The following is a 24694-nucleotide window of genomic DNA, read 5'->3' as shown; positions in this document are numbered from 1 at the left end:
AAGCGAGACAGTCTACGAAAGCATAGCTCACCAGAATGCTTGGTTGACTTGGCCTTGGTCAACACCGCCATATACGTTGGGACTGTGACGATTCATTCAACTAAATTTTCACCAGAACAACACGCGCTGCTCGAAATACAACGACGGAAAATAATGAGCACGCTAAAGTCCGCTAATTCGCACGTTATAGCACCAAAAATCGATAGAAAAACACTCCGTAAACCGCAACTGCTCGTTCACATAAAGACGAGATACCCAACGTTGCTAGACACCATCCGAAGCCAAAGTAGCAAAGCAGCAAGATATCAAAACATAAAAGGAAGATTATCTCTCCTTCTATAGCATTCAAAACGTGATTAGTGCTGAGATGAACATAAATGTCCATGACGTGTGTAATTTTCACTGATCAATTGGAGGTCACGTGGAATTGCATGACGGCTTGCGAAATGAGCAGCAATGGGAATAGCGAAACGCAACTGGTGCATTGCACACCATGGTAGCTGCCAGAAAATCGAAGTAAAGTTATGAGACACCGCGTTACAGGTATGTTGGCATCTTTTTTCATTCATACACATAATTTCACATCACTCTGTACGTGGATTCATGGGCATTGTATGGTATCTCGCGGTGGGCTTATGTATTTGCATGGGGAAGTGTGCATGGTTCTAGACTTTTTGGTTTTGATCGCGTAATCGGGATATCGGCACCTCTCGCGTGGTGGCTTACATGTGACCAACCAGTGCTGTGCCCCTATTAGCGATTCCTACAAACGACAAAACCAGACATGTGGGAAGGTATAGCGGTCTGTTTTTGACTACTCATATAGACTCTTAAAAATGAGCTTCACCACATAGCACGCACCTAGCCAACCATTATCTCGAATGATATCGTTATTTGCCCTGATTCGTTGAAAACGGGAGGCGTACGCCTTTTCTGTGACAATTATGAACAGCATAAGTGTCACAGAAAAGGCGTACGCCTCCCGTTTTCAACAAATCAGGGCAGATAACGATATCATTCGAGATAATGGTTGGCTAGGAGCGTGCTATGCGGTGAAGTTCATTTTTAAGAGTGTATAACGAGAAAATGTGTCGTTTTCAGGATGCTGCCACTGCTCCATGTTCTATGTGACCGCAATTGTCCTGCCTGTATGATTAAACCAACGATGTCTCCCACCACAGCCCAAGTGTATTGCGCACACACGTTTCAGCATGAAGCCTTCAAGTAACTTCTGCTGCTTACCCTTCTGATATACTGATTCTGAATTTACAATGTATTCAAGTTACAAACATTCAGAAGAACATAAATGTTCTCTATGGATTTACGAGTCCCTTTAACGTACAACGTGTTTTTCTCCCCATAGAGCACTCATTAGGGTTTGTTCATTTGAGCAGCGTCTCCTCATAACATCATCACCTACTTAACCCGACACACCTCGCTTGTCGCTCCTTCCCAAATAGGATGACACTCTCCCATCTGTGTCTCTGTGTAGGTGTGAAGAGTTCAAGCACTCGGGAGATTGGTGAGCGAAAAGTTGATATGGTAATGACCTCACGAGCGCCTGACACAAGTTTCCTCATCTTGGTCCTTATCGTCCGCACACTCATTGACACATGCAGGTCCTCGTGAAGGACGGTGGAAGCAGAACTAGAGGCGAGTGCGGGTAAGCAAACTTGGACCCGCACCCGCACAGTACCCACGCGTGTGTGACCCGCACCCGCAAGAATTTAATCTGGGCGACCAGCACCCGCAGTGCTGTCTGTATACCCGCATTCCCGCATTGGGACCCGCACGGGGAAGTGAGCGGTATACACGCGCTCGGCCCCCAGCTCGAACCCCCGTTTTTTTGTTCACCCTCTGGGTGATGAAGATGACGATGCGGGCACGATTCACCAGCCTTACCCCAAATCAGTGGATGCGTTCCTTCTGTTCGTTATTGACATCGGTGTTGGGGATTGAATATCCGACTGAATTACAATTTCCTGGAACTATAACTAATGAATTATTGTTTTGTAAGTACCGTAGGTATGTAAAGTACAGCTCATTCTTCCTGCGCAGGGCGTTCGATTTCCCCCCTCGCCACCATGCCTTCAGCAGCACGTGTCCGTTTTATGTGATGTCCGAATTGCTCTTGTAACATAACATCATGGAGACTTGATAGATATCGTACACACAAGTGAACCTTTTGATGTGAAGAATGTTTTCATTCGACGCCACCGTAGCTTCGTTCCTCGAAATCACGTTTCTCGTCCACTATACCGCTGTTTCTATTTTAAAACAATGGAAATTCTGAGAGTTGGCTACGTGTCTCGGACGGCTTCAATCGTATGCCAATAAAACTGCAATTCAACAGAAAGCCATGTATGTCTGCATCAATAATCGAACTCACCCGCCAGAGCACTTGCTTGCTGCGGTCTGGCACATGGATTTATACGGCCAACGACATAGAGCACTGCTGAGCTCACGTGTGACAGAGAGGGATCACTTAGTTGGTCATGGAGTGCGGGTAATGCGAGTATACACACATTACCCACGGCCGCATTGTGGGTACACCCGCATTTTATCCGCTACCCGCGGCGATCGCGAATTCAACGACGTCGTATAACGAACGAATCTCCGGAGTATAATGGGTCTGATCCATGTTAATTCACAGTAATACATGGACAGTTAGATTGCATAGGTAGGTAGTCGAGTATGATTCTGAGCGACCGGTAGCCGCAGGTTGAAGCTGTAACCATAAACCGATTGTTATCGAAGTACTAGCTACAGGCAATGCATGACCAGAGATTACACAGACAGGCTCTCAAAAACGGCAGTGCAGCTTGTTAGTGTCCGCTACGTTGTCCTTTTGATGCTGTTTCAGTCATTAGATGTGGCTTTTAGCATTTCCGAATGTCTTCACCTGACCAGTGCTTGGAGAACGCCTGGCGCGCAGTCGCCTGAGACAACCTCGATGGTAGCATATCTGACCGGAAATCAGAAGACCCAGGTTCGATTCCTGGCGTCAGCGCCTCTTTTCCCTGAGTTGTTGCACATTCGACAACCTCGATCCCATGTAAGGGTCGAATTCTAAATGATCGCCTGCCGATTTTTATCGAGATATCTTGTAGTGTGTCTCTGAGCTCAATAAGAAAGCACGATGTCGTGAAATAGGAAGACCGCGCTTTTGGTTAGCGCGGGAATACCAGCTGTACTTTGTAAAGAAATAGAGACGCCGGTAAAGTACCGGTTTCCAGAGCTAGAGCTGCGCGGATCTCTGACTATACATCAATGATGCAGTCCTCCAGTTGAACGACTTTTGTAACGCAGATCACCGACAGCTGTATGAAAATAAAGACGACGATGATATCGCATCAAGCCCGTGCAGAGCACTGGGGCACCGGTGGCTGTGCACTGCTGAAGGCATGTGTTATTAGGTATCGCAAAATTCTGGGGACCGCGAAGAATGGCGACGATGAGGAAAGGCGAGAGCTCGAAGGTCGACGATATAGCAAACGTAATGCCCGTGGAAGACCCCACACTGAAGGTAGCCATCGACAATGCATCCGTTCCATTGGAAAGCAAGACGTCCTTATCCACAGTGTTGCTTGGACGGCATGACTCTGTGTTTCCGGACTGCAAAGCAGCACCGAGCAGGTGAAGTACTCTCAGATATCACTTCCTTGGGCTATACTGTAGCATCGTGACTCTTCCGGGGAGGGAGGGAGGTGCGCTGGGATTGGGACGGTTTAGATCGAGTCAAGTTTCCCCATGGCCCTCAGGGCAGGTCAGGCGAAGCCCCTGGGAGCCCCAAAATTGCCGTAAATATTGCTCATTTTGATTGGCTCGCCTCAGCTGTCTAACGGGACTATGAAATGGGACTATGAAAAAAAAAGGACAAGTAGTGTGTTGAAGGTGAGTGGGTGTGCATATCAACTAATAGCGAATTCCACTGGTCGTTCTAGTGCAGAAAAACCTGCACTGGCCAGCGCGCGCGTGTTCCACTGGTCGTTTCAATGCAAAGCGCATCGCATTCCGCTGGTCGTTACGGGGCGACTACACCGGGCGAGTGCAACACCAGTGCAACTCTGCCTGCACGGAGAAAATCGGCGGTGGAGACCGGAACACGGGAGTGCGCCCGCTTCCGGACGGTCCCTCCTCCTCTTTCGAATGAACATGGCGGACGAAATGGAAGTGGTTTTCGGTCTCGTTGAGGATTCCGAAAGCAGTGACAGCAGCAGAGATAGCTGTAGTAGTAGCGAAGGAGGATCGGCGTATTTGAACAACATATACAACGAACTCTATGTATGACGTATCATCGTGTTCCTAGTGCTCGAATGAGACAGGACGCAAAACTAGCTACATAACGCTATACAGATATCGCTACATAACATACGCTACATAACGCTACAGATATCGAAAAGTAGAGAATGCAGCTATTTCAAATTACCATTTGTGCTGCACATTGAAAAAAGCAAACGCTGCGCTTCGTCATTATCCAAGCACAGTTGATACACACCGTCCATGCTGTTCTCGGTTTCGGTTTTCGCGGTTGACCAATGTTGCCTGCCTGGTCAACGGCACAGCTGCCAACATAGGTGGCGTTGAAGATTGTTTGGGGCAGCGCCGCTGCACTGAAACCCTCTCGGATGTTCCGCTGGGCGGATTAGTGTAGTTGCACTGGCGGAGAGCGCCCCTCATTGTGGCGAGGGTGTTACACTGCTCTACGGTGCACCAGAACGACCAGTGGAATTCGCTATAAGCAGCGAGAGACAAGGGCAAGAATTCGAACAGAGGGAGGGACTGCTAGCTCGCAACTGATGTTGACTGTATCGACACATTGCAAAGCAACAATCACGAGACGAACGAGGAAAAAAATGAAAAAATAAAAAGAAACAAGAAAAAAAATCAGCTCGCAATCTTCACGTTTGTTCTCATGGTGTGCCGTGTTTCCAGTGTGGCTTGGTACGTTGAAGATAGTGTAGCCAGCATGGCGTAATTGGTTTCATCTCTGAGAGGAAATCAGAGTGTGGGCTCCAATCCCCCCTCTGGTGCATTTTCTTCATCTGCCATCATTCAATTGAAATATACGTTGTGAGGCTTGTGGTGGGTCTTGTCCAATTATGTTTAATTGCCTCATTCGCTACAACGTTGCACGAGTCACGGTGCTTTAGTATATCCATTCTTTGAGTTTGCCGTCCCACGAAAGAATGCCAGTTCTAGTGGTTGCGTATTTTCAGTATACGGGGGAGATGCACAGAATTATGATTCTTGTGTGATGTTGACATGGGCATGAAAGCCATCAAACTCACTTGCTTCCGTCTGGGATATTCTTCGAGATACTTCAGTTATATCCGACTCGTAAAAGCGCTGTTAGGCGCTAAAAGTCCAGTAGACTGCAAAAATTTATGTTCGCGGTATGAAAGACTGTGACGCAAGGGGTTCGTCCTTTGTAACTAAAACTTGAATAAAGCTGCTAATTTGGAGGTTCACCTTTCCTTCCTCTGAAGCAGAGAAAAACGTCAAAGGTACCTCGATAGAAGAGACAAAGCGCTGACAAGCTGGTGCATGATCAAGGAGGGGAACCCGAGACAGGGGATGAAGACGACGACACTAGAAATTCTCAAACACAGCAAAAACTTTAATGCATCTGTGCCCTATATATCCAAAAACCTCCGGAGAGTTACTTCCTGTTCCTCCTCTCCGGAAGTATTTGGATATGGCACAGATGCATTAAAGTTTTTGCTGTGTTTGAGAATTTCTTGTATGGTCTCTTCATCCCTGCCTCGGGTTCCCCTCCTTGAAAGGTGAAAGGTACCTCACTTCCAGCGTACCCGATTGTCGAAGAAAATATAGAACGGAATCGTCCCCTTCACGCATTTCTTTGTCGAGGTGACATCGTACGAGGGAAGTTCCGACATGGCCGCGACGCGTAGAGATACACCTCGCCCGAACGTACATTCCTAAAATGAACTTAACCGCATAACACATTCCTAGCCAACCGTCAACCCGAACCAAGTCGTTCTGTCCTCTGATTTGTCGAAAATGGGAGCCTTTTCCCTAAGCCCGTAGGTACATCCAGCTCACCAACGATCTGCCTTAAAAGTACTTCTAATGTACTTCGGTCCTTACTGTGATGACTCTCATATTATTCCGATTCACCGCCAGTAGTGGGGCAGAGCTGGTGATGAAAGTCATCATCGTCAAATAAAGTTGTTGGTGTGGCATTTATGCAGTGTATAAGTGTCGCAAAAAGGCGAACAACTCCCCTTCTCAGCAAATCATCGGAGGTGACGATGTCATTCGATTGGCTATGCGGTGAAGTTCATTTTTAGGAGCGCATATTCTGCAGTAGCGGCAGCCACACTCTTAAAAATGAACTTCACCACATAGCACGCTCCAAGCCAACCATCATCTCGAGTGACATCGTTCTCTCACATGATTTGTGGAAAACGGGGGACGTACGCCCTTTTTGTGACAATTAACATTTCTGCATAAGTGTCACAAAAAGGCGTACGCCTCCCGTTTTCAATAAATCAAGGAAGGGAACGATATCACCCGGAATGATGGTTGGCTAGGAGCGTGCTATGTGGTAAAGTTCATTTTTAAAAGTGCAGAGCGGAGCAGTACAGATTAGATCGCAGATGCGTGTACACCAGAGCAGTGTTGGGACTGTTATAATAGCGCTGCCGTGTGATTGTGACTCTTGTACTGTATGTTCTACAACGTTCTTTCTGACAAAAATACGATTTCAAACGGTACAATTCTTGTTACAAATCCATACGTCATCTTCTTTGGCAGAGGGATGTTTCGTCATTTTGACGTGGTACTCCTCGTTCTAGATACCTCACAGTCGGCGCTCAGCGAAAAATAGCGCGCAATTGTACATCTGCCTGCTTTGCAATACGTGGGTATACGAACTAATGAGCATTGCGTACAGAATATACCTGATCGCAGTAACATTTGAGACCCATAGACACCAATCCCTCCAGAGCCCTTTTTAATAACAGTAATAATAGAGATACCTGTCAACGCTATGATGTTGCGTTACGCTAGTAAACAAGGCCCATTAAAGTGTGAGTGTGCTCAATCGCCGACAGATTGCAGATGTGGCTTTTACTGGACTATGGACAACGTGTTGATGCCACGCGGGAAACTTCATCGAGCGGAGCGTCGTATAGCTTTCAAAGGGGCAGACAAGTACGAAAATATCTCTTCGCGGATTGAAAAATTCCGTTACCTTGACACCGACACAAAAGGAACGGGAGTCATCGGTTAATTCTTTCGTAATTTAGAACGTAACGCAGCCGTAGGTTACGCTTTCGCAGTTCCCCTTTTCTCAGGAAGGGTAACGGTGCGCAGCGCCCTCTCAGTGATCCCTTCAAACCATCTTCCGCAATTATCGGGCACATCGTTTGAGGAAACCAATGAGGAAGCGACTCCGCGTTCGTCCGCTTTCGAATACGAAACAAATTGTTGCATGACAGTATCGTACGCAGATGCAGCACATGTGCGGATATAAACACGGGTACGACATGCATACGTGATGATATATTGACGCGGATCAGAACATGAAGTAGCAGTCACTTTCCTTTACGCCTTGTGCGATTTTGGGCCTTGCGTCTGATGGACGAACCAGCAGCCCGTTTAGCAAACCAATCTTATCTAATCAATTGGATTACGCAAAAAAAAAAAAGCTACTAAAGGTACATGACTGTTCACATTCAATTGATTTCATTCGTATATCGCGATCCGCGTTGTTTTACATCTCCGTGCCTGTTCTGACAGCCTTGTACGTGTAAGGTGCACACAATAACAGTATTGATAAATAGGGGCACATAAGTGCATTTTGTTCCCTTCGAACACTTCAAATATTGTTGCTGCCAGAGGCATTCTGAAGTTGGCCGCGAGGGAGAGACAGCCACGGACGGCGTCTTCGCAGGGGTATGCCATGCTGGTAGGCCTTATGAGCTTGTAAGTTTAGGCCAAGGGAACGTTCACTTGATGATTTAGGACGTCATTTTTCTACATCACCGTATTTAACTTTTATTTGTTGTATACGCCTTTGAAGTGAATAACATTTATAAAACAAATTAAATACTTTATGCGTGTGTGTCTAAAATTTTACCGCGCGGAATGTCAACGTTCGCTACGGTCAGCATGGCAGTGAGACACATAATCGTCTATTACGATTCCCCAAAGAAATGCGCACCTCTCCCGCTAGGGGCATTGCATGTGGCGCACCTACACACGAGATGTAAATCCTGGAGATATCCCTGCAAACAGTCGGCTTTATACAGGGTGTTTGCTCTAACGTGTCCAGAAATCTTATTTAAAGCGAGCGATAAAAGAGAAGCGAGCGCTCTTTTCAGCTATTTGACTAAGAAACAGGTGCTACTAGTGAAGCAGTACCTGTTTCCTATTCATGTAGCGGAAAAGTAACACTTGCTTTTCTTTTATCGCTCGCTTCAAATATAATTTCTGGACACGTTAGAGCAAACACCCTGTATGCAGAGAGCGTTACGTAAGACTTACCAGAATTTTATTAAATTCGCGATTTGTTTTTCTTTCCGAAAAGTCGCTGAATATATCCATTCCCAATGGGGCTTACTCATAGGTGGTTGTGTATCAGTAATTAGTGCAGCCGTTAATCACCTGTCATAATTAATCTTCATAATAAGTGAATCTAGGTTGACCGCGCAATTTGCAGAGTTGTAGAGCACAACCCTGAGGAGTCCAGTCGGCTAGAATCGAAACCGCAGCGCTTTTCTGTGCGCTATTAAAAAATATGCGAAATTGCACTATTTTCGACCGTTGCGCGAGTTCTGCGGGCCCTTTTCCCTATCGCTCTCTCGCTGTCATCCTTTCTCAACTGAATAAGGCTGTTCATGAAAGCATGGCGCACCCCCGATTCTTAGCGTCCTGGTCCATACCATTATTTTTTGTTTTGTCAAACCTGGTGAAACGTACGCACTTATCCAGCAGCGGAATCAGCGATTTTGTTTTTTATTTGCGTGGTTTTTGGAAGTTACGGATTGGTAGTTCTATTGCGTGATTTTGTACCAGATGAAATCGCGGGGTGAGGTGCTGAGCAGGTCAAACCAGATAATCGAGAGAACAAAATGAAAGGCACCGTTTTCGCGATAACGTAAATTGAGAAACGGCATGACTATTTCCCCTTACAACCACTCCTGGGGACAAAGCGGGCTGTTCCATGATTTCAGGAACAGCGTGATATCAGTTGTGCAAAGAAAAGTTGACACCGAGAAGGGGAGAGGGGAAAGTGGCCGCAAAACCCGCGCAGTGCTCGAACATTTTGCATTTTTGAATATTTTTTACTGGAGCACGACAAAAGCGCTGTGATCTATTCTTGCGGGGTGTTCTACAACTTTGCAATTACGCTGTCAACCTATTATCACCAATAATAAAGATCATTATGAAAATTAACGGCTGCGCTAATTACTGATATGTCACAACCTTTGAGTATGCCTCATCGGGAATATATACATTCAAAGACTTTTGCGAAGGAAGAGTACGTAAATCACGAATTTAACAATATATGTTCCGGAAGTGCACGAGGTCAATGCGCAAGACGTCACGGTGACGTTTCTAGGACGCTACTGATTGGCCGGAGAAACCATATACGCCCTTCATAAAGGTAAACAACGGATCCTTCGATGCACAGAGTGCCTAAAACAGCGCTGATTTCTGTATTAGAGGTCGCACTTTTCCTTGGGGACGATCGTGGTTTAGTCAGGGCAATGAACGTGTAGTATAATTCTATTGTTGGGAAAAACTCACGTGACCTCAAGCGTTCGGCCAATCGTTGGACGTCGGTTGAGTAGTTTTTGCTTTGCTTTTTTTGTCTCCCTTGGTGACCTGTGACGCTGGCGAGGCTTTCCCTTTCCCATCTGTTCTCTCCCTCTCCCCCGCTTTGGCGGTTCTGGGCAGTTCTGGGTGGTTGTGGATCTCCGTTCGCGTCGAGTGAAATAAATAACAAAATGCGGAAGCGTTGGCTGTTTCTGTTACACAAGGTGCTTTATTTTTCGAGATAGGTATTTCCAAAGCACAAATATGAAGTCTGCTGTAGCTGTGCAAAACACGAACATGATATGAACATTGTTTCTGAAGTTCGAATGATATGCCGAAGCAACTTTGCATTCACTGATAGCTGATGTCTCACGTGGAAGATTTCACAGTAGAACAACACTATGTTGGCTGCACAGACACGCACATTCACAGATCCAGCATGACAGAGAACGTGTCCATATCCCTTTGCTGCTTGTGTATAGGCGCCTGGTTGACCCGTCACAAAGGAAATTGTGAAGCTGCTATGCCGAAAGATTATGATCCAACCACTGCATCCATCCAGTGGAGTGTCTTATCCATTCTACTGTATCCATGCAGATGCTATTCTGAAGCAGATATGAGTTGCGTGCTTATACCTGAACACGAAAGATAGGGTTCAGAAACGTGAAAACCAATAATTCTACCTGTCAAAATGCTGCGTATATGCCACAGGTACGGCGCTATGTTATGCTAAGCGGCAAAATTGAATAGCAACTGACTTACCTGTCATGGAGTGAGTAGCGGAAAAACACAGTATTCGTCCTTCTTGAATCGTTGTCGCACCAAGCAAGCGAAGCGGACCTGCCTTCCACTTTTCTACCACTCAATTGACTTGCAGAAGTATCCATGAGGCACCGAGTTTTTCAGAGTCGGTATCGACAACATGTTAGGGAAGGACACTAAAAACCATTCAACGCGGTACCGGCATAAATGCTTTGCTTGCGTCCCTGCTGCACCCAACACATTTCGAAACTTTGCGGCGAGTAGCTCCGGCACCGCCGACACGGTGTCGCCGGCTTGAGCGCGCCAAGGAAAGTTCATAATTTCAAACCAACCAATGAGCGCTCGCATACCGGGGGAGCGGCCTCAGGAGCCAATGGACTCGTGACGGTTGAGAACTCGCGACTCGACGTAAAAATTGTGACGTTTCATGACGTTTGATGACGCGAAAAGCTCGCAGCGCCTCACTTTAGTCCGCAAGTCAACTCGCGAGTTTCATCCCCTTGGTTTAGTGACGAAAGACAGACGGAAATCTGAACTTATTCCGCTCTTGTGTAAGTACGTACGTGTGACCATCCTGCAAACATTTTCGCCATTGTGTTCAGATTACGGTCCCGCGTGGTAGGCAACTATCTAGGGTGAACAGCGATTGTCCTCATAGAAGTAGCTTTCCTCCTACTATTCTGTCCCCTTTATCATCTGTCTACACTGTCATGTTGTGCATGACCACCACTTTTTACTTTACTCCTACTTGTTACTTTATTGCATGCCACAACTGTGTGTTCTGTGAGGTGTAGTAAGATCAACAAGGTAGCATCAGTACAGCAATGTCAAATAGCGCTGACGACTCGCAATGTTACGGTCCGGTGGCGCCACGCGGCGGCAACATGTAATGCCGTCTTGAGCACGTCTTATCGTCTCCCTTTGCTATTCTCTTTCGTCTGTTCGGGATGCGATGTCGGTCGCTCGTCGTGCGTAAGCTAGGCAGTGTGCAAGTGCACAAAGTATGGTTCTGCCGTTGTTCTTGAAGTTCTAGTCTTCGTCGTCGGCTCTACCCCAGCTCATACCAGGACAACTCATACCTGGACAACTCATACCTCACCCAACTCAAAGGCCATATCAGGAAAAAATGTCGTATAATGTGCAGTTATACTGAAGGAAATATAGCAGTCCTACAGATGACAGTTGCCGACGGACACTGAAAAATAGTTAAAGCACTCTGCAATTGGAATAAGAAATGGGGACTTTATCTCTAAAGAAGCCAAATCGAGAATCTCCCACATTTTCATTGTCGCACGGGACACTAAAACACTAATACGTGGTCATTGGGCTCAATCCGTTTTGCAGCCCTTTACAATGCTATCGCAAGGTGTTCACCGACACGTTTCTCCAGGCGTTGTTTTCGCGATGCGTTGGGGCGTCAGGCGCCAGTCAAGGACTAGCAACCCGTTGTTCATGATGGTCATGCACACTGGTAGAACTTTAGTAGAACGGTGGGAAGAACTAAGCAACAGCTTCCACGTCGAGTAAATTGGTCCGATTCTTCACGAACGGCTTCTCGGCCTAGCCACAATTAAGGTCATCGAGGGATAAGCCTCCTATCATAAGAAAATTCATTAACATCACCGGCTAGCTGGTTGCCTTGTCTTGTGCCTTGGTTGCCTTGTGACCAGCCAGATGTACTCAGTAAACACACACATACACAAACTCAGACGTATTCCATACGACGAAAATGTGGGACAATTTTGATTTGATTTCATTTCAAAATTCCCGATCTTCAATAACCACTGTAGTGCAGTTCAGTGTGCTTCGGTAAATGTCATCTGAGTATTTCCTGCAGAATCAGCGAAGTCTGTCTCTCTCTCTCTCTCTCTCTTTTTTTTCCTGATGGCATTTCCGGGCGTGGCGTGAGTTTTGAGTTTGAATAGCTTATCCCAAAAGCAAGCCCTCTTCCCGCAAAAAAGAGAAAAAGTTGGCATATGTAGTTGGTGGTATGAGTTGTCTCGGTATGAGCTGTCCTGGTATGAGTTGTCCTGGTATGAGTTGTTCTGGCATGAGTTGTCTTGGTATGAGTTGGGTGGTTGCCCCCTGTATACATGCCTTTCTGCACCACTTCCGGTTCGTTGCCGAAACGACATCCGGTTTCGCAGCAAACACGCTCTGCGCCAACCACTAGGCTGGTTGATACAGTTATGGCTTCTGATTTGAGGAAACAGGGGGCCGTATCCGCCTTTTTACGGCAATTCAAATTGCCACAAAGAGGCGTACGTCTCCCATTTTCAACAAATCAGGGAAGTGAAAGATATCATTCTGCATGGTGGCTGGTTCCGAGCGTCTTTAGTCGCGGAAGGACCGGAAATCTTCCACCAGAAGTTGGCACCAGAAGTTGTGATGGCGCCTTGTTTATGTTTACCTGAGAATGTCATGCATATTCGTGCGGTGTGGAGTGTCCGAACCTCTTTAAAGTTACCGTAAAGCAACAAACAAGCAGCGTACGTACTCTGTCATGTAAGATCTTGCTCGCAAATACACCGCAACATAAAACGCGCGTGATATGTCCCTCTAAAAATTTTTAATTGGTTGCCGAAATTGCGATGTTGTGGTGGAGCCTGCACTCTTAAAAATGAACTTCACCGCATAGCGCGCTCCTTGCCAACCATCATCTCGAATGATATCGTTATCTGCCCTGATTTGATGGAAACGGGGGGCGTACGCCTTTTTTGTGACACTTATGCAATACATATATTGTCACAAAAATGGCGTACGCCTTCCGTTTTCAGCAAATTAGGGGAGAGAGCGATGTCATTCGAGATGATGGTCGGCCGGGAGCGTGCTATGCGGTGAAGTTCTGTTTTAAGAGTGTGGTCTTGGACAACCATCATTTTAGCGGGCAATCCTGGCGCTCATCCATCAAGCGTTTTCTTTGTCGTGATTTTAGTTTTCACGTTGCGATTTAAACGGCACACGAATCAAAGTCGCCTAGATCGTTTTATTCGCCGATTTTGAAAGCTTTTATTTGCTCTTCGAAATTTGTCTTGTTTGTTATGCGTTAAATAAACACTGGAAAATCGCACTGGATAATTGAGCCTCTGTATGCAATCAGGGGATAAGTCAACTTATCTTCTTTTTGCTACAATGACATCTACACACCAGTATGTACCTGCCAAAGAAAATTTGGGGCCGTATTGCAATTTATTGGCCCGCTAGAGGAGGGTAAGAAACGAGAAATGCATGTATGTCAATGGGACGGGCAAACAGATCAGGCCCCTTTCCTCGTTTGGGATTTTTCGGCTTATCCCCTTATTGCATACAGAGGTTCAATTGTAGGACACAATATCGAGGCTTCTGTCATTTGACAATGGTTCGCGATAAGTTTGGGGCATCTGATGGACGTGCTCGTCCACGCGTTGGTGTGATTTTTAGTACCAAGGATATCCCATTATGATAGCCAGCCTTTGTATACTTCCCCTCGTCCTCTCCTCGCCACGAAGCGCGACAATGTGGAGAGGCCTCCGATTGGTCTCCTCAAACAATTTCTCGTGAGGTTTGGGTTCTAGGAGACCAATGGTAGTCTTCCTCCTCGAGAATGAGGGGAAAAGCGTAAATTCGGTTTCCTTGAGCTCATAAATGACGCAATGGATAAGCCTTTTGTGTTAGTAACAACATCTTTGATCCCGCGAAAAGAAATTTAATTATAGATTCCAGGCTATGTGCTTGGGTCATTGCCCTTTTTTTTATTGTATTCCATGGGTTACGACGAAAACAGGAAAACTTATGTATCCTCAATTACCACACAGGTGTCCTTCGACCATTCGCTCACCAGGATACCACAACTTCGACCGTGACGAAACAAATGAGGTCATCATTGGAGTGGAACGGCGGCACGACGAAGAATCTCTCGACAACGACACCAATTTCTCACGACGGGTAGAAGGATCGGCAAAACGTCGGGTAGCCGAGACACAAAAGTGCACAGAGTCCTTTCAGGAACAGTCCAGCGCGCCACCGAGCGATCCCAGTACAAAACCGACCCAGGACAAGACACTCGCCTGTGCACGTCGCCTGAAGGCCGTCACCAAGCGGACCATTCAGGGCAAGACGGTCATCACGAGATCGACGGCGAGGAAAGAAGCGGAAACAATCGTCAGGGGGGCAACTGGAGAGATGGATTGTAGAAGGAACGTCGACGAGCAAGGCACAGCGGACGAACAGACGGAAACAAATGAGGAAGAAGTGACTGAACATTACCACGATGGTTGAATCGCTTGAGGCATTGTCATAAAGAGGAAACTGTTTGTGGCCCATGACTGCTTCTTCAGGGTGTTTCATAGTTTCCCGAGATTCTTAGTAGTTATGCCTATTGCGCTATCGGTCCACTGGTGCGAGCGAAGTAGCGTAGTAACATACCCTTAACAGGACGTGCACGAAAACTGGCGCCATTAATACGACGTACCAGGAAGTCCTCAGGGATTTACCAATGCGCTACTGACTGAGCATCAGGATGCTCATGTCAGTAGGCACGTCTCTTGGGTATTGCACTTGTAACCTAGACGTCTGTTTAAGTAACTAAGGTTCTGAGTTGTCGGTTTAAAGGATAAAACTGCATACGCGCAGGCAAGCTGGTGTATCATGTCCTTGTGGATGACGTGCTGAAGCTCACAACAGGACACGAACAGCTGAAACTAGACAAATGATTTATTGAACCGACAAGGCAAGGAAACGAGGACAAGGTGCAAAATAAGGTACGCCTGCCCATCCAGTCTGTGCCCTTTCTGTCGTAATCTACACGGCCTTGAAGCAGTTGTCTGATAATTTGTGTTGTCAGCTGCTTGTTGCTTCATTTCCTTTTTTTTTGTACCTTCCTTGGTCATTTTCTTTGCCTTGTAGTTTTGTCTGTTCAAAAATTTTGAGTCTCCCTGCTGATGCAAACAGAAGTAAAGGAATCCGCAACTTTCAGCTACGGTGTCGCCGCCACGCGGGCGAAGTTGGTATTATTTAAGCGATGACTCCCGCTTCAAGCCGGCATTGCATGTAGACGATCACAACTTGCGTCTGCGGCTCTACGCCGGTACGCAGTTGTTGTTGATTGCAAGGTCGCGCTAGCCTAATAGAACAAGAGGAAAAATGAGAAGCCGCCAAGCGAAAAAACAACAAAAAAGAAAAAGGAAAGTGTTCGTTTCAAAGCAGAAAGATGTGGGAATAGTCAGTTTATACTGGATTACACGTGAACCGACCAGCAGAAGCTACAAATGGCAAGAGAAGGGGTTGTTTATTTACAGCTGAGTTAAAAGTTTAAGTAGACTGTCTATGTTGCAGCGGAAGTTTTTCGTTCGTCAGGAGCTAAAATGAAGACATCCCCTGTACTGTAACAACCATATAGGTTATTTACAAATAAATCCCTTCTCTTGCTCTTTGTACAGTGCTAGACAACAGTTTACAGAACACGCTCCAGCGCATTCGTTCCTCAGGGTGAGACGCTAACGGCGAGTGGGGCCGTACGGACTTACGGGCATGTGCCTAGGTAAGCCACTCACCTGTTTGCAAGTCCGTACGGTACCATTAGCTGCTAGTGTGTCACACTGAAGAAGGAATGCGCTGGAGCGTGTTCTGTAAACTTTTGTCCAGCACTGTACATTCGTCGTCTGCGTATCATTTAGCATTCCTGCTGGCATGCATACGATGTATACACAGGGTGTCCCAGAAAACGTGTAATTGAATTTTAATAAAAAAGACTACGCCACATAGAATCATGCGGTCAACGGCATTTGTTCTTACTAGGTCTTTGCTGCCTCCTGATGTAACCTAAGTTTAATTATGTAGAATTTAATTTTAATTATAAGTCATGTAACCTAAGTTTGATTATGTAAATTTTTTCTAACTGAACTCGGAAGTTTGCCAAGGTCACTTTTTTACCCCACCAATGTGAAGGGCGTGCCGAATTTACTCAAATTAATGATAATTGACAGGAATATTGAGGAAATATCGTATCGGAAAAAAATGCCGACAATCCTGCTCTACGGAGCTCGCAGAGGATAGCGCGCGACATCATTAATGAGTTTCAGTATGTTGTTGATAAAGTTATCGTGCCTATCGGAACCAATCGCAGTGGTGCGTGACTCAGAATCTTCTCCACTGATTCGTTCCGGTTGATACGGTTCGACGCAAGCCACGTTATCAACGGTCTGCTAAAACTCTATTGTCAGTCCAACGAAAGGAGGTTGGAAACCCAGCCCACACCGGCATGGTAGAAACAGATAACACAGACATAGTTTATCACGTCCGGCTTCGGCTGGGACCATACCTTCCCTCTTCCAATTTCAGGAACTGTCGCTTTTTCTACTATCACTGTGTGGGCTGGGTTTCCAACCTCCTTTTGTCGGACTGACAGCGATTGCGTTCAAAAGGTCCTCGCGCGTTTTCGCATGATTTTTGGCTATTTTTAACGATAGGATACACCCTGAATATCACCGTGAATTATCATGGATTTGAGCAATTTGGGCACGATCTTTATATTGATAGGGTAAAAAAGTAACACTTGGCAAATTTCCGAGTTCACTTCGGAAAAATTTACATAATTATACTAACGTTACATGACATGCACATCAGGAGGTGGCAAAAACCTGGTAAGAACAAATGCCGTTGACCGCATAAGGTCGTAGCGTATAGGTAGCGTAGTTTTTTAAAATTAGAATTCAATGACACGTTTCCTGGGACACCCTGTGTAGCTCTAGGTGAGAAAAGGACCTAAACCCTATGAACCAACATGGGAAGTCCAGGAATCATCGTTTGTTCGTGTCGGTAGGCCCACCCTACCTCCCACCTTAGCAGTCTGCCGTAAACGCTGCTGTGGCCACGGTTCCCGTGGGGGCATCTGACGTCCCAGCTGAGTTTTTGGCGCAGACCACAGGAATTTCCGAGGAGGTAGCGCAATCATGCTTTCCTCATCAAGAAGCAAAAAGATGAAAGACGAACATGGGGGTTTTCAGGAATTTGGTTTTAACCGAAACAAAAGCGCTGATTGCACGCTCTCCGCTGTGCTATTGCGAAAATGCGGGGCTGATCTCTCCATCCCCTTCCCAATAGAACGGGTGTGGATTTCGACCTGCCCTCCCTGAGGATGGCACATTTGAATAAGTTGGTACGAAATTTTTCTCGCGCTACTTATGTACCACAAATAAGTTGCCAATCTTCTTGCGGTGTGACGGATCTGCTAGACTGGTATTCAGATGAAATAGCGCAGACGCAGGGCAGCTGGTCTATGGTGGCTCCAAGCTGACTGCCGCATGATGGGGATAGCCTCGACTTGGCCAAAATGGAGGACGTACGGCAGAGACACAGCTCAGATGCGTCAGCGATGTCTGTGTCGTCCATTTTCTCGTCTGCCCGTGCTTTCCCTACCTCGATGCATTGGCGGCCGTATCCCCCATAGGATGAAGTAAGCCACTTTCTTCGGTCGGCACTCGAACGCTCAGCTGTCGGGAACATAGGGAGGTATACCTGCATTTTGTACATTTTTTTTGCGATGATTTCAAATTACGGTACCCTCAGCTTTGTCGAAGAAGCAGCGAACGCAGCACGCACATTAAATTCCTTGTTTCTTTTGTCCTTTCTTTGGGGCGGCTCCAGAAACTACAAGCGTTGCACTAATAGAATAGTCGTGACACACTTGTAGGGCGTGAGAGAGGTTTGTGGTACGGATGCGCTTTTGAAAGCCCTCAAGTAGAACCTTATATAGCGACTTTACCCTCGACCTCTTGAGCGAGACTGTAAGGGATGTTCAGTCCATTCCGCGACGCGGGGGTACCCTATGCGAATCCTCCACCAAATTTTGATTTGTCTGGCCTATGACACGTCGATATTATTCGATACTATGGAAAGCTATATTTCACCCTTCTATGTTGGGAGTCCCCATTGAAACAAGTATCCCTGGTGACCACCAACATAATAAATTTCGGGGCCACTTTTTTAAACGCCACCTGGATGGAAGGCGGCATGTGGGAAAGCCGCATAACGGCAGAACCTCTGGTTGGTACAGGTACGACTGATGGTATAATATTCTAATTACGTAGTATACGCAGATGGAATAAAAACAGACAAAGGTGTGCACAAGGATGAACGTAAGCATGCTTATGTGCTTACGTAGATGGGCTGGATATTTTGTAAACGAATTATTGAAATACAGGGTACAAATTCTAGTATCTGAGTACGATAAATACCTTGAAGGAACGAATAATTAGGATAAATATAGTTGCAGTTTTTTTTAGCAATCGAGCGCACAGTTACAAAGCAATGGTACAATAGCCTTCATGATGCGCATGCCTGATTCTGTGCACAAAACCAAGATGGGAGAGAGGACAACATAGCCGTCCCGGGTAGCTCAGTCGGTAACGTGTTGGCCTGCTGGGGACTACATCGCGGGTTCAATCCTTACCGACAACGGTAGCAATATGGGAGATGGAAACATTGCTTCCAGCACAGAGATTTCCGGCGCACGTCAAAAGAACCCCAGGTGATCGAAATGATCCGCAGTCTTACCCTGTGGCACGTGCAACTCGTAGCCACACAAATATGGGCGGCCTTACCTTACGTGTAAATCTTCAATTATTACGTATGGACGACACCAATCCAAGGCTCAAACAACAGCATTCCTTCGTCACATTGGTTTTACTAGAAGACGCCCATTCTATTTAAATCAGTGTGATGAAGCCTTGTACTGGTGTCGTCGTTACGTAATAATGAGCCCCTTTTTTGAACATTCTCTCGTCCACGTACCTTCCAGTTGGTAACGGGTTGTGGTACGTGAAAGAACAGTTTCTTCACAAGTGTCGAAGGCCAAGACGTGTTAAACTTGCACTGTGCACATCCGGAAGGTCCTGTAACATAGCGACTTTGGTCCTGAGCCTTCGAGAGACCTCAGAACCTCCAGGTGAGCACCAATGCTATTGACGGGAGCCCTGTATGGCGACACCACGTTCGAACTTCAATAAATCATCTTCGGCAACTACAGGCTCTTCGACATTTGTGTCTTTCGCATACGAGCTGCATGATGTCATTCACAATTGACATTTCTCCATTGCTCGCCTTATTTTGGGATAATTCATGTGAGAACTGAAGCGTCATCACGAAGTTTGAGGTCCTTATGAATCGTACCTCCCCGTGTTTTGGTATTTGCTTTCAAATTAACGTGTCTGCGGGAAAAGAGATTAGAAGCCCTGGGCTGACTTCACAGGGGCTTTGCCAACAGTGATCTTTGACAGACAGAAAAAAACACCTAGGCATTCACGCAGCGATTTGAACCCTGCCATAGCCATAGACGCCATAGCCATAGCCCTAACCATAGCCACAGCCATACACGACTAAGCCTGCTTTACCATAAAGCAGGATTACCCGCACTGCACTGAGTTTACCCGCAACCTACAGCGACACTGCATTTCTACCCGCAAATCGTAAGACTGTGCGGGAAATGGTTGGTATACCTGCGCAGAAAAGTACTTGACCGTATAACATCGTCTGAGGTCGTTCAGAATGATATGGCTCTGTCTTTCTGACCTGTTCAAAACAGGAGGTTCCTCTGGATATGCATATGCAAAATGCATCTTTCATTCCGCGAATAGACAATTTTTGCACTTTGGAATCGCATCCGAAAACGTGTGTGTCATACCTATAAGGTAATGTTCGCTCGTCCCTTTACAGTCAACTTGGCCAGGTTTGTCTTCCGAAAACAGCTTACATATTAAATAAACGTGTTTTAAAGATTCGCACTTCCTCTGCGGCTAAGGAAGCCACAGCGATCGTAACACCAATATGACGCCAGCAGGGCACACGAATGGCAGCACAGCGCAGGCGATTGTCTCCGAGGTCGTCTACTTCGCGTTCGCACCGAGATATATTAAGTAAGAAGTCCTCGGTAAATACGCCGACTTTTGGTCCCCATTGTGAGTTAAGACGCGACCATGCTACAAGGAACGCGGCATTGCTCCTTGCTGTGCGGACATGTTCGACTCTAACAAGAAACAACATTTCACAGACTGTCGTATATTCGCAGTCAGCCCTGAGGGATCCTTCCAGGGACAGTAGCTTTGACAGCGCTTCCTGTACGCACAGTGAGGGAGTGGCATTGCCAAATCAATGGAAGAGTTCCTCGAAGCACAGGGATATCCCCCAGGGCTGAGTGAGAATACGGTCTCGCACTCCGTGTCCAGCAGACGCCGTCCTTCACGTCTGTCGGTCGGACGCCCCTGCAGCTGCTCCCTGACTGGACTTGCCCGCGCAGAAGGGCGTTCACTGATTAGCCTTGTCCGAGTGACGTGTTTTCCGGCTTCCAAAGAGGGAATTCCGGAATACACTCAACGTCAGTCGTCTGCTGTTGCCATGCATTACATCAAACTGCACAAGAAGAACTTCACTATTTCGCGTCGGATTCGGCGTTGACATGAACGCGGAGTAAACCGGCACTAGGGTTTCATAACTGACCGCGACGAATTATCCCGGAATTTTGGCTCTCCTGAAATGAATCAGTGAGTTAGCTGCTGGGTGGCAATATGTTCGTTTACTCTCGGGTGACCAACAACCTACATCCCTCGCCGGAATGAAAAATGCCGAAATTTGCATTTTACGCTTTTCCCCTTCTTAAGAAGGCCAACCAACAGTGAGGAGACCCTTCTAATAGGCCTCCCCTCCGCGTGCGATTTGTCCAATCTTCGCAGGACATTGTTTGAGAGGACCAATCCGATGCCCCTTCGCATTATCGGGCTTCTTGAGATGGAGGGCGGGGGGGGGGCATCCTTCGCTCAAAAGTCACGAACGAACACAAGCAATGACTGGCGTTTCTTTTGTGTTGATGCGGAATCTTACATTTGCCGGGATCTTTGCAGTTTAGCGTTTCTTTAAGGCTCTCGGTAGATTCGCCAGTTTCCACAACGAAAGCATCTGAAAGAGTGAACTTCTTTGTTTCACTCACGGTCACTTGAAGGACTGTAAAGTGAATGGCGAACCTATTGAGTGTATTCACCTACGTCACGTTGTAATGTGGCATGCTCCTAGCCAACCATCATCCCGATTGATAACGTTCTCGCCCCCGATTTGTTGAAAACGAGAGGCGGAGCCTATGTTGTGCCGTACATAATGGCACAAAATAGGCTCCGCCTCTCGTTTTCATCAAATCAAGGGCGAGAACGTTGTCATTCGGGATGATGGTTGGCTAGGAGCGTGCTATGTGGTGAAGTTCATTTTTAAGAGTGTATTGGAAGATGACAAACTGCGCGATTTTTCCATGCGGCAACCATAGTTTTAGCAAAAGAAAACGTGAGAACGACAATGACGATATGTCTTCGGGATAAAAGAAGGGGATGGACGCGACTGGATTTCAACACACAATTCTAGAATTCTAGGCTTCGTTTTCGAGCAAACCTTAGATAATCTCGGCAGCTGCTCTGTAAAAGTGGCCACCACGATTGCGGCCAAGCGCTTTCGTTTGACGTCATGCGAATACACCCTATGAAAATTGTGTGATTTTCTGAAAGTTTCGGCGCTTCAGATACGTAATAGCTCTGCTGTACATTGAGTATATCTTTGGGCATTCTAATTTTAATAAACTGCTGCGCCAAGCAAAATTTGTGGACCCCAAGATGCTGCATTCGTGAGGCGACGGCGCGGGCGATCTATTGCGATCTCGAACAACTACACGCTTAGAAATGAACTTCACCACATAGCACGCTCCTAGCCAACCATCACCCCGAATGACAACGTTCTCGCCCCTGATTCGTTGAAAACAGGGAGAAGGAGCCTATTTTGTGCCGTGCATAATGGCACAAAATAGGCTCCGCCTCCCGTTTTCAACAAATCGAGGGCGAGAACGTTGTCATTCGGGGTGATGGTTGGCTAGGAGCGTGCTATGTGGTGAAGTTCATTTTTAAGAGTGTAGGCTAGTTATGTTATTTGGCAGGTCGTGACCACACTCTAAATACAGAGCTTCACCGCATAGCACACTGCATAGCCAACCACTACCACGAATGATAGCGTTATCGCTTCTGATTCAAGGAGAGAGAGTGGCATACGCCTTTTTGTGGGAAATTGGCTATATGGTAATTGCCACAAAAAGGCGTACGCCCCCCCCCCTCCTCGAATCAGAAGCGATGACCCTATCGTTCGCGACAATGATTGGCGCACTACGTGCTATGCGGTGAAGTTCTGTTTTTAGAGTGCAGCTGCAACGTGCGCTTCATCGACGAAGGGGCTCGGCTATGCATCCCGGACAAGGGCGGATCTAGAAGGGGGTTCCAGAGGTCCTGACCCCCTCCTCAATTTCTGCCTTCACATAGTGTTTAATTGACCCTAGATCGCGTGTCTATAGTATGCTGTCCATGGCTGCAGCCCCTCCTCAGAGAAATCCTGGATCCGCCCCTGATCCCGGAACACTAGAACGTAAATGGGACATCCATAGAAATCTCCTGAATGCGAGGTTTTGCACACAGAAATGATACCAAGCGGCTTTCACGACTTCCATCTTCTGGTCACTCTACTCACTCCGTGATCGTTAATGACAGAGGAGCAGACGACGCGAAGAGAGAGGAACGCCGACAGGTGGCGCACATCGCGCAGATATTCCAGAACGGCTCTCACACGTTACAAATGTTTACACCGCAATTTCCAAGAGTGGCTTTTATTCTTCAAAACAGATTGTAATAGTGATTAGCAACCTGTGACAAATGCGTTACGCGTAGTTCAGTGTCGCGTGACGCCTGACCGCCAATCCGGGGCGGGCTTTCAATTTTTGCGGGCGAACGTAGAAGGTCGCCACCATCCAGGTTTTAGCAGTGCTGAAGAGCAGAAAAGTATGAAGAACTGAAGTATACTGAGAATAACTGAGAAGATGACGCTGATGCATGTCATGACAAATCCAAGTTCTATATGATGGTGTCCTAAAACATGGTGGCTATTCCACATTATATTTGCTTTAAACTTTCATCGGAGCAGCTGTAGTTTTCACTTAAATAGCTGACAAATTCGACTCCGAACAGTAAGCAAAACTATATCGCGCACCTGCAGAAATTCCTCTCGTTCCTTTCACCTTTGCTGTCTGAATCTCGCGATAAGATTGTACGCTCTACCACACACGTACTTGACGAACGTTGTGTTTGCGAATACTCAACCGAAAGAGCAGCTGAGCCGTTCCAGCCGAAACAATCCAGAGGCGCAGCTCGACCATCTTATATTTCGCTGACAAAAATGCATGCGAATATTGTATTGTACGTATATATATAAGTATATAATATATGTATATATATATATACAATGTAGTTGACATAAATGGGAGACAGAAGACGAAAGTAGAGGAAGTAACAAAAAAGAGTTTAGTAAAACTTAAAAATTATAAAAGTTAGGGAGGATGTCTACGTTACGGCGGAAGCTCCGCCTTCTTCGGGACGAAATAGCTAAATGTGGCCACGAGCTATGTGGCCATTATCTATTTCGTGACGAAGAAGGCGGAGCTTCCGCGTAACGTTGACATCCTCCCTAACTTTTATAATTTCTAAGTTTTACTAAACCCTTTTTTGTTACTTCCCCTACTTTCGTCTTCTGTCTCCCATTTATTTCAACTATAATTACGTAGCCGTCCGGCCCAACTCCAACTTTTCAAGATATATACAATGTATATATACATTTCATTTATCCTTTACATTGCAAATTGTATGCGTAATTCGTACTTATGGGTGTGCATGTAAACTCTTAAAAATGAACTTCACCACATAGCATGCTCCTAGCCAACCATCACCCCGAATGACAACGTTCTCGCCCTAGATTTGTTGAAAACGGGAGGAGGAGCGTATTTTGTGCCATTATGCACGACACAAAATAGGCTCCTCCTCCCGTTTTCAACAAATCAGGGGCGAGAACGTTGTAATTCGGGATGGTGGTTGTCTAGGAGCGTGCTATGTGGTGAAGTTCATTTTTAAGAGTGTAGGATATAAACGTTTTTCCTCGGGACTTTGCTTTCTTGAGCAATGGGGGCCTCCTCGAACTTGGCCCAAACATGAAAAAGTGTTATCCATTCCGCGCCATTCATCCCTTCTGACGCATACAGACGGCATTTCTGCGCTGTCTTTGTTCGGTGTTAGAGGGAAAGGGTCCATCTAGCTTCCCGAAG

The 24694-nt window shown here is 46.5% G+C and overlaps 1 protein-coding gene across 1 annotated transcript; it reads left to right on the top strand.

The window, feature by feature from the left end:
- Nucleotides 1-3350: 3350 nt before the first annotated feature.
- On the top strand, nucleotides 3351-14855 carry LOC135375279 (uncharacterized). Its single transcript, XM_064608021.1, has 2 exons — nucleotides 3351-3636; nucleotides 14346-14855. Exons 1-2 carry the CDS (start codon nucleotides 3446-3448, stop codon nucleotides 14806-14808), a joined length of 654 nt encoding a protein of 217 aa, XP_064464091.1. The 5' UTR covers nucleotides 3351-3445; the 3' UTR covers nucleotides 14809-14855.
- Nucleotides 14856-24694: the final 9839 nt, after the last annotated feature.

The sequence above is a fragment of the Ornithodoros turicata genome, unplaced genomic scaffold, assembly GCF_037126465.1.
Source record: "Ornithodoros turicata isolate Travis unplaced genomic scaffold, ASM3712646v1 ctg00000850.1, whole genome shotgun sequence".
NCBI lineage: Eukaryota > Metazoa > Arthropoda > Arachnida > Ixodida > Argasidae > Ornithodoros > Ornithodoros turicata.
This window is presented reverse-complemented; position numbering and strand designations above follow the sequence as displayed.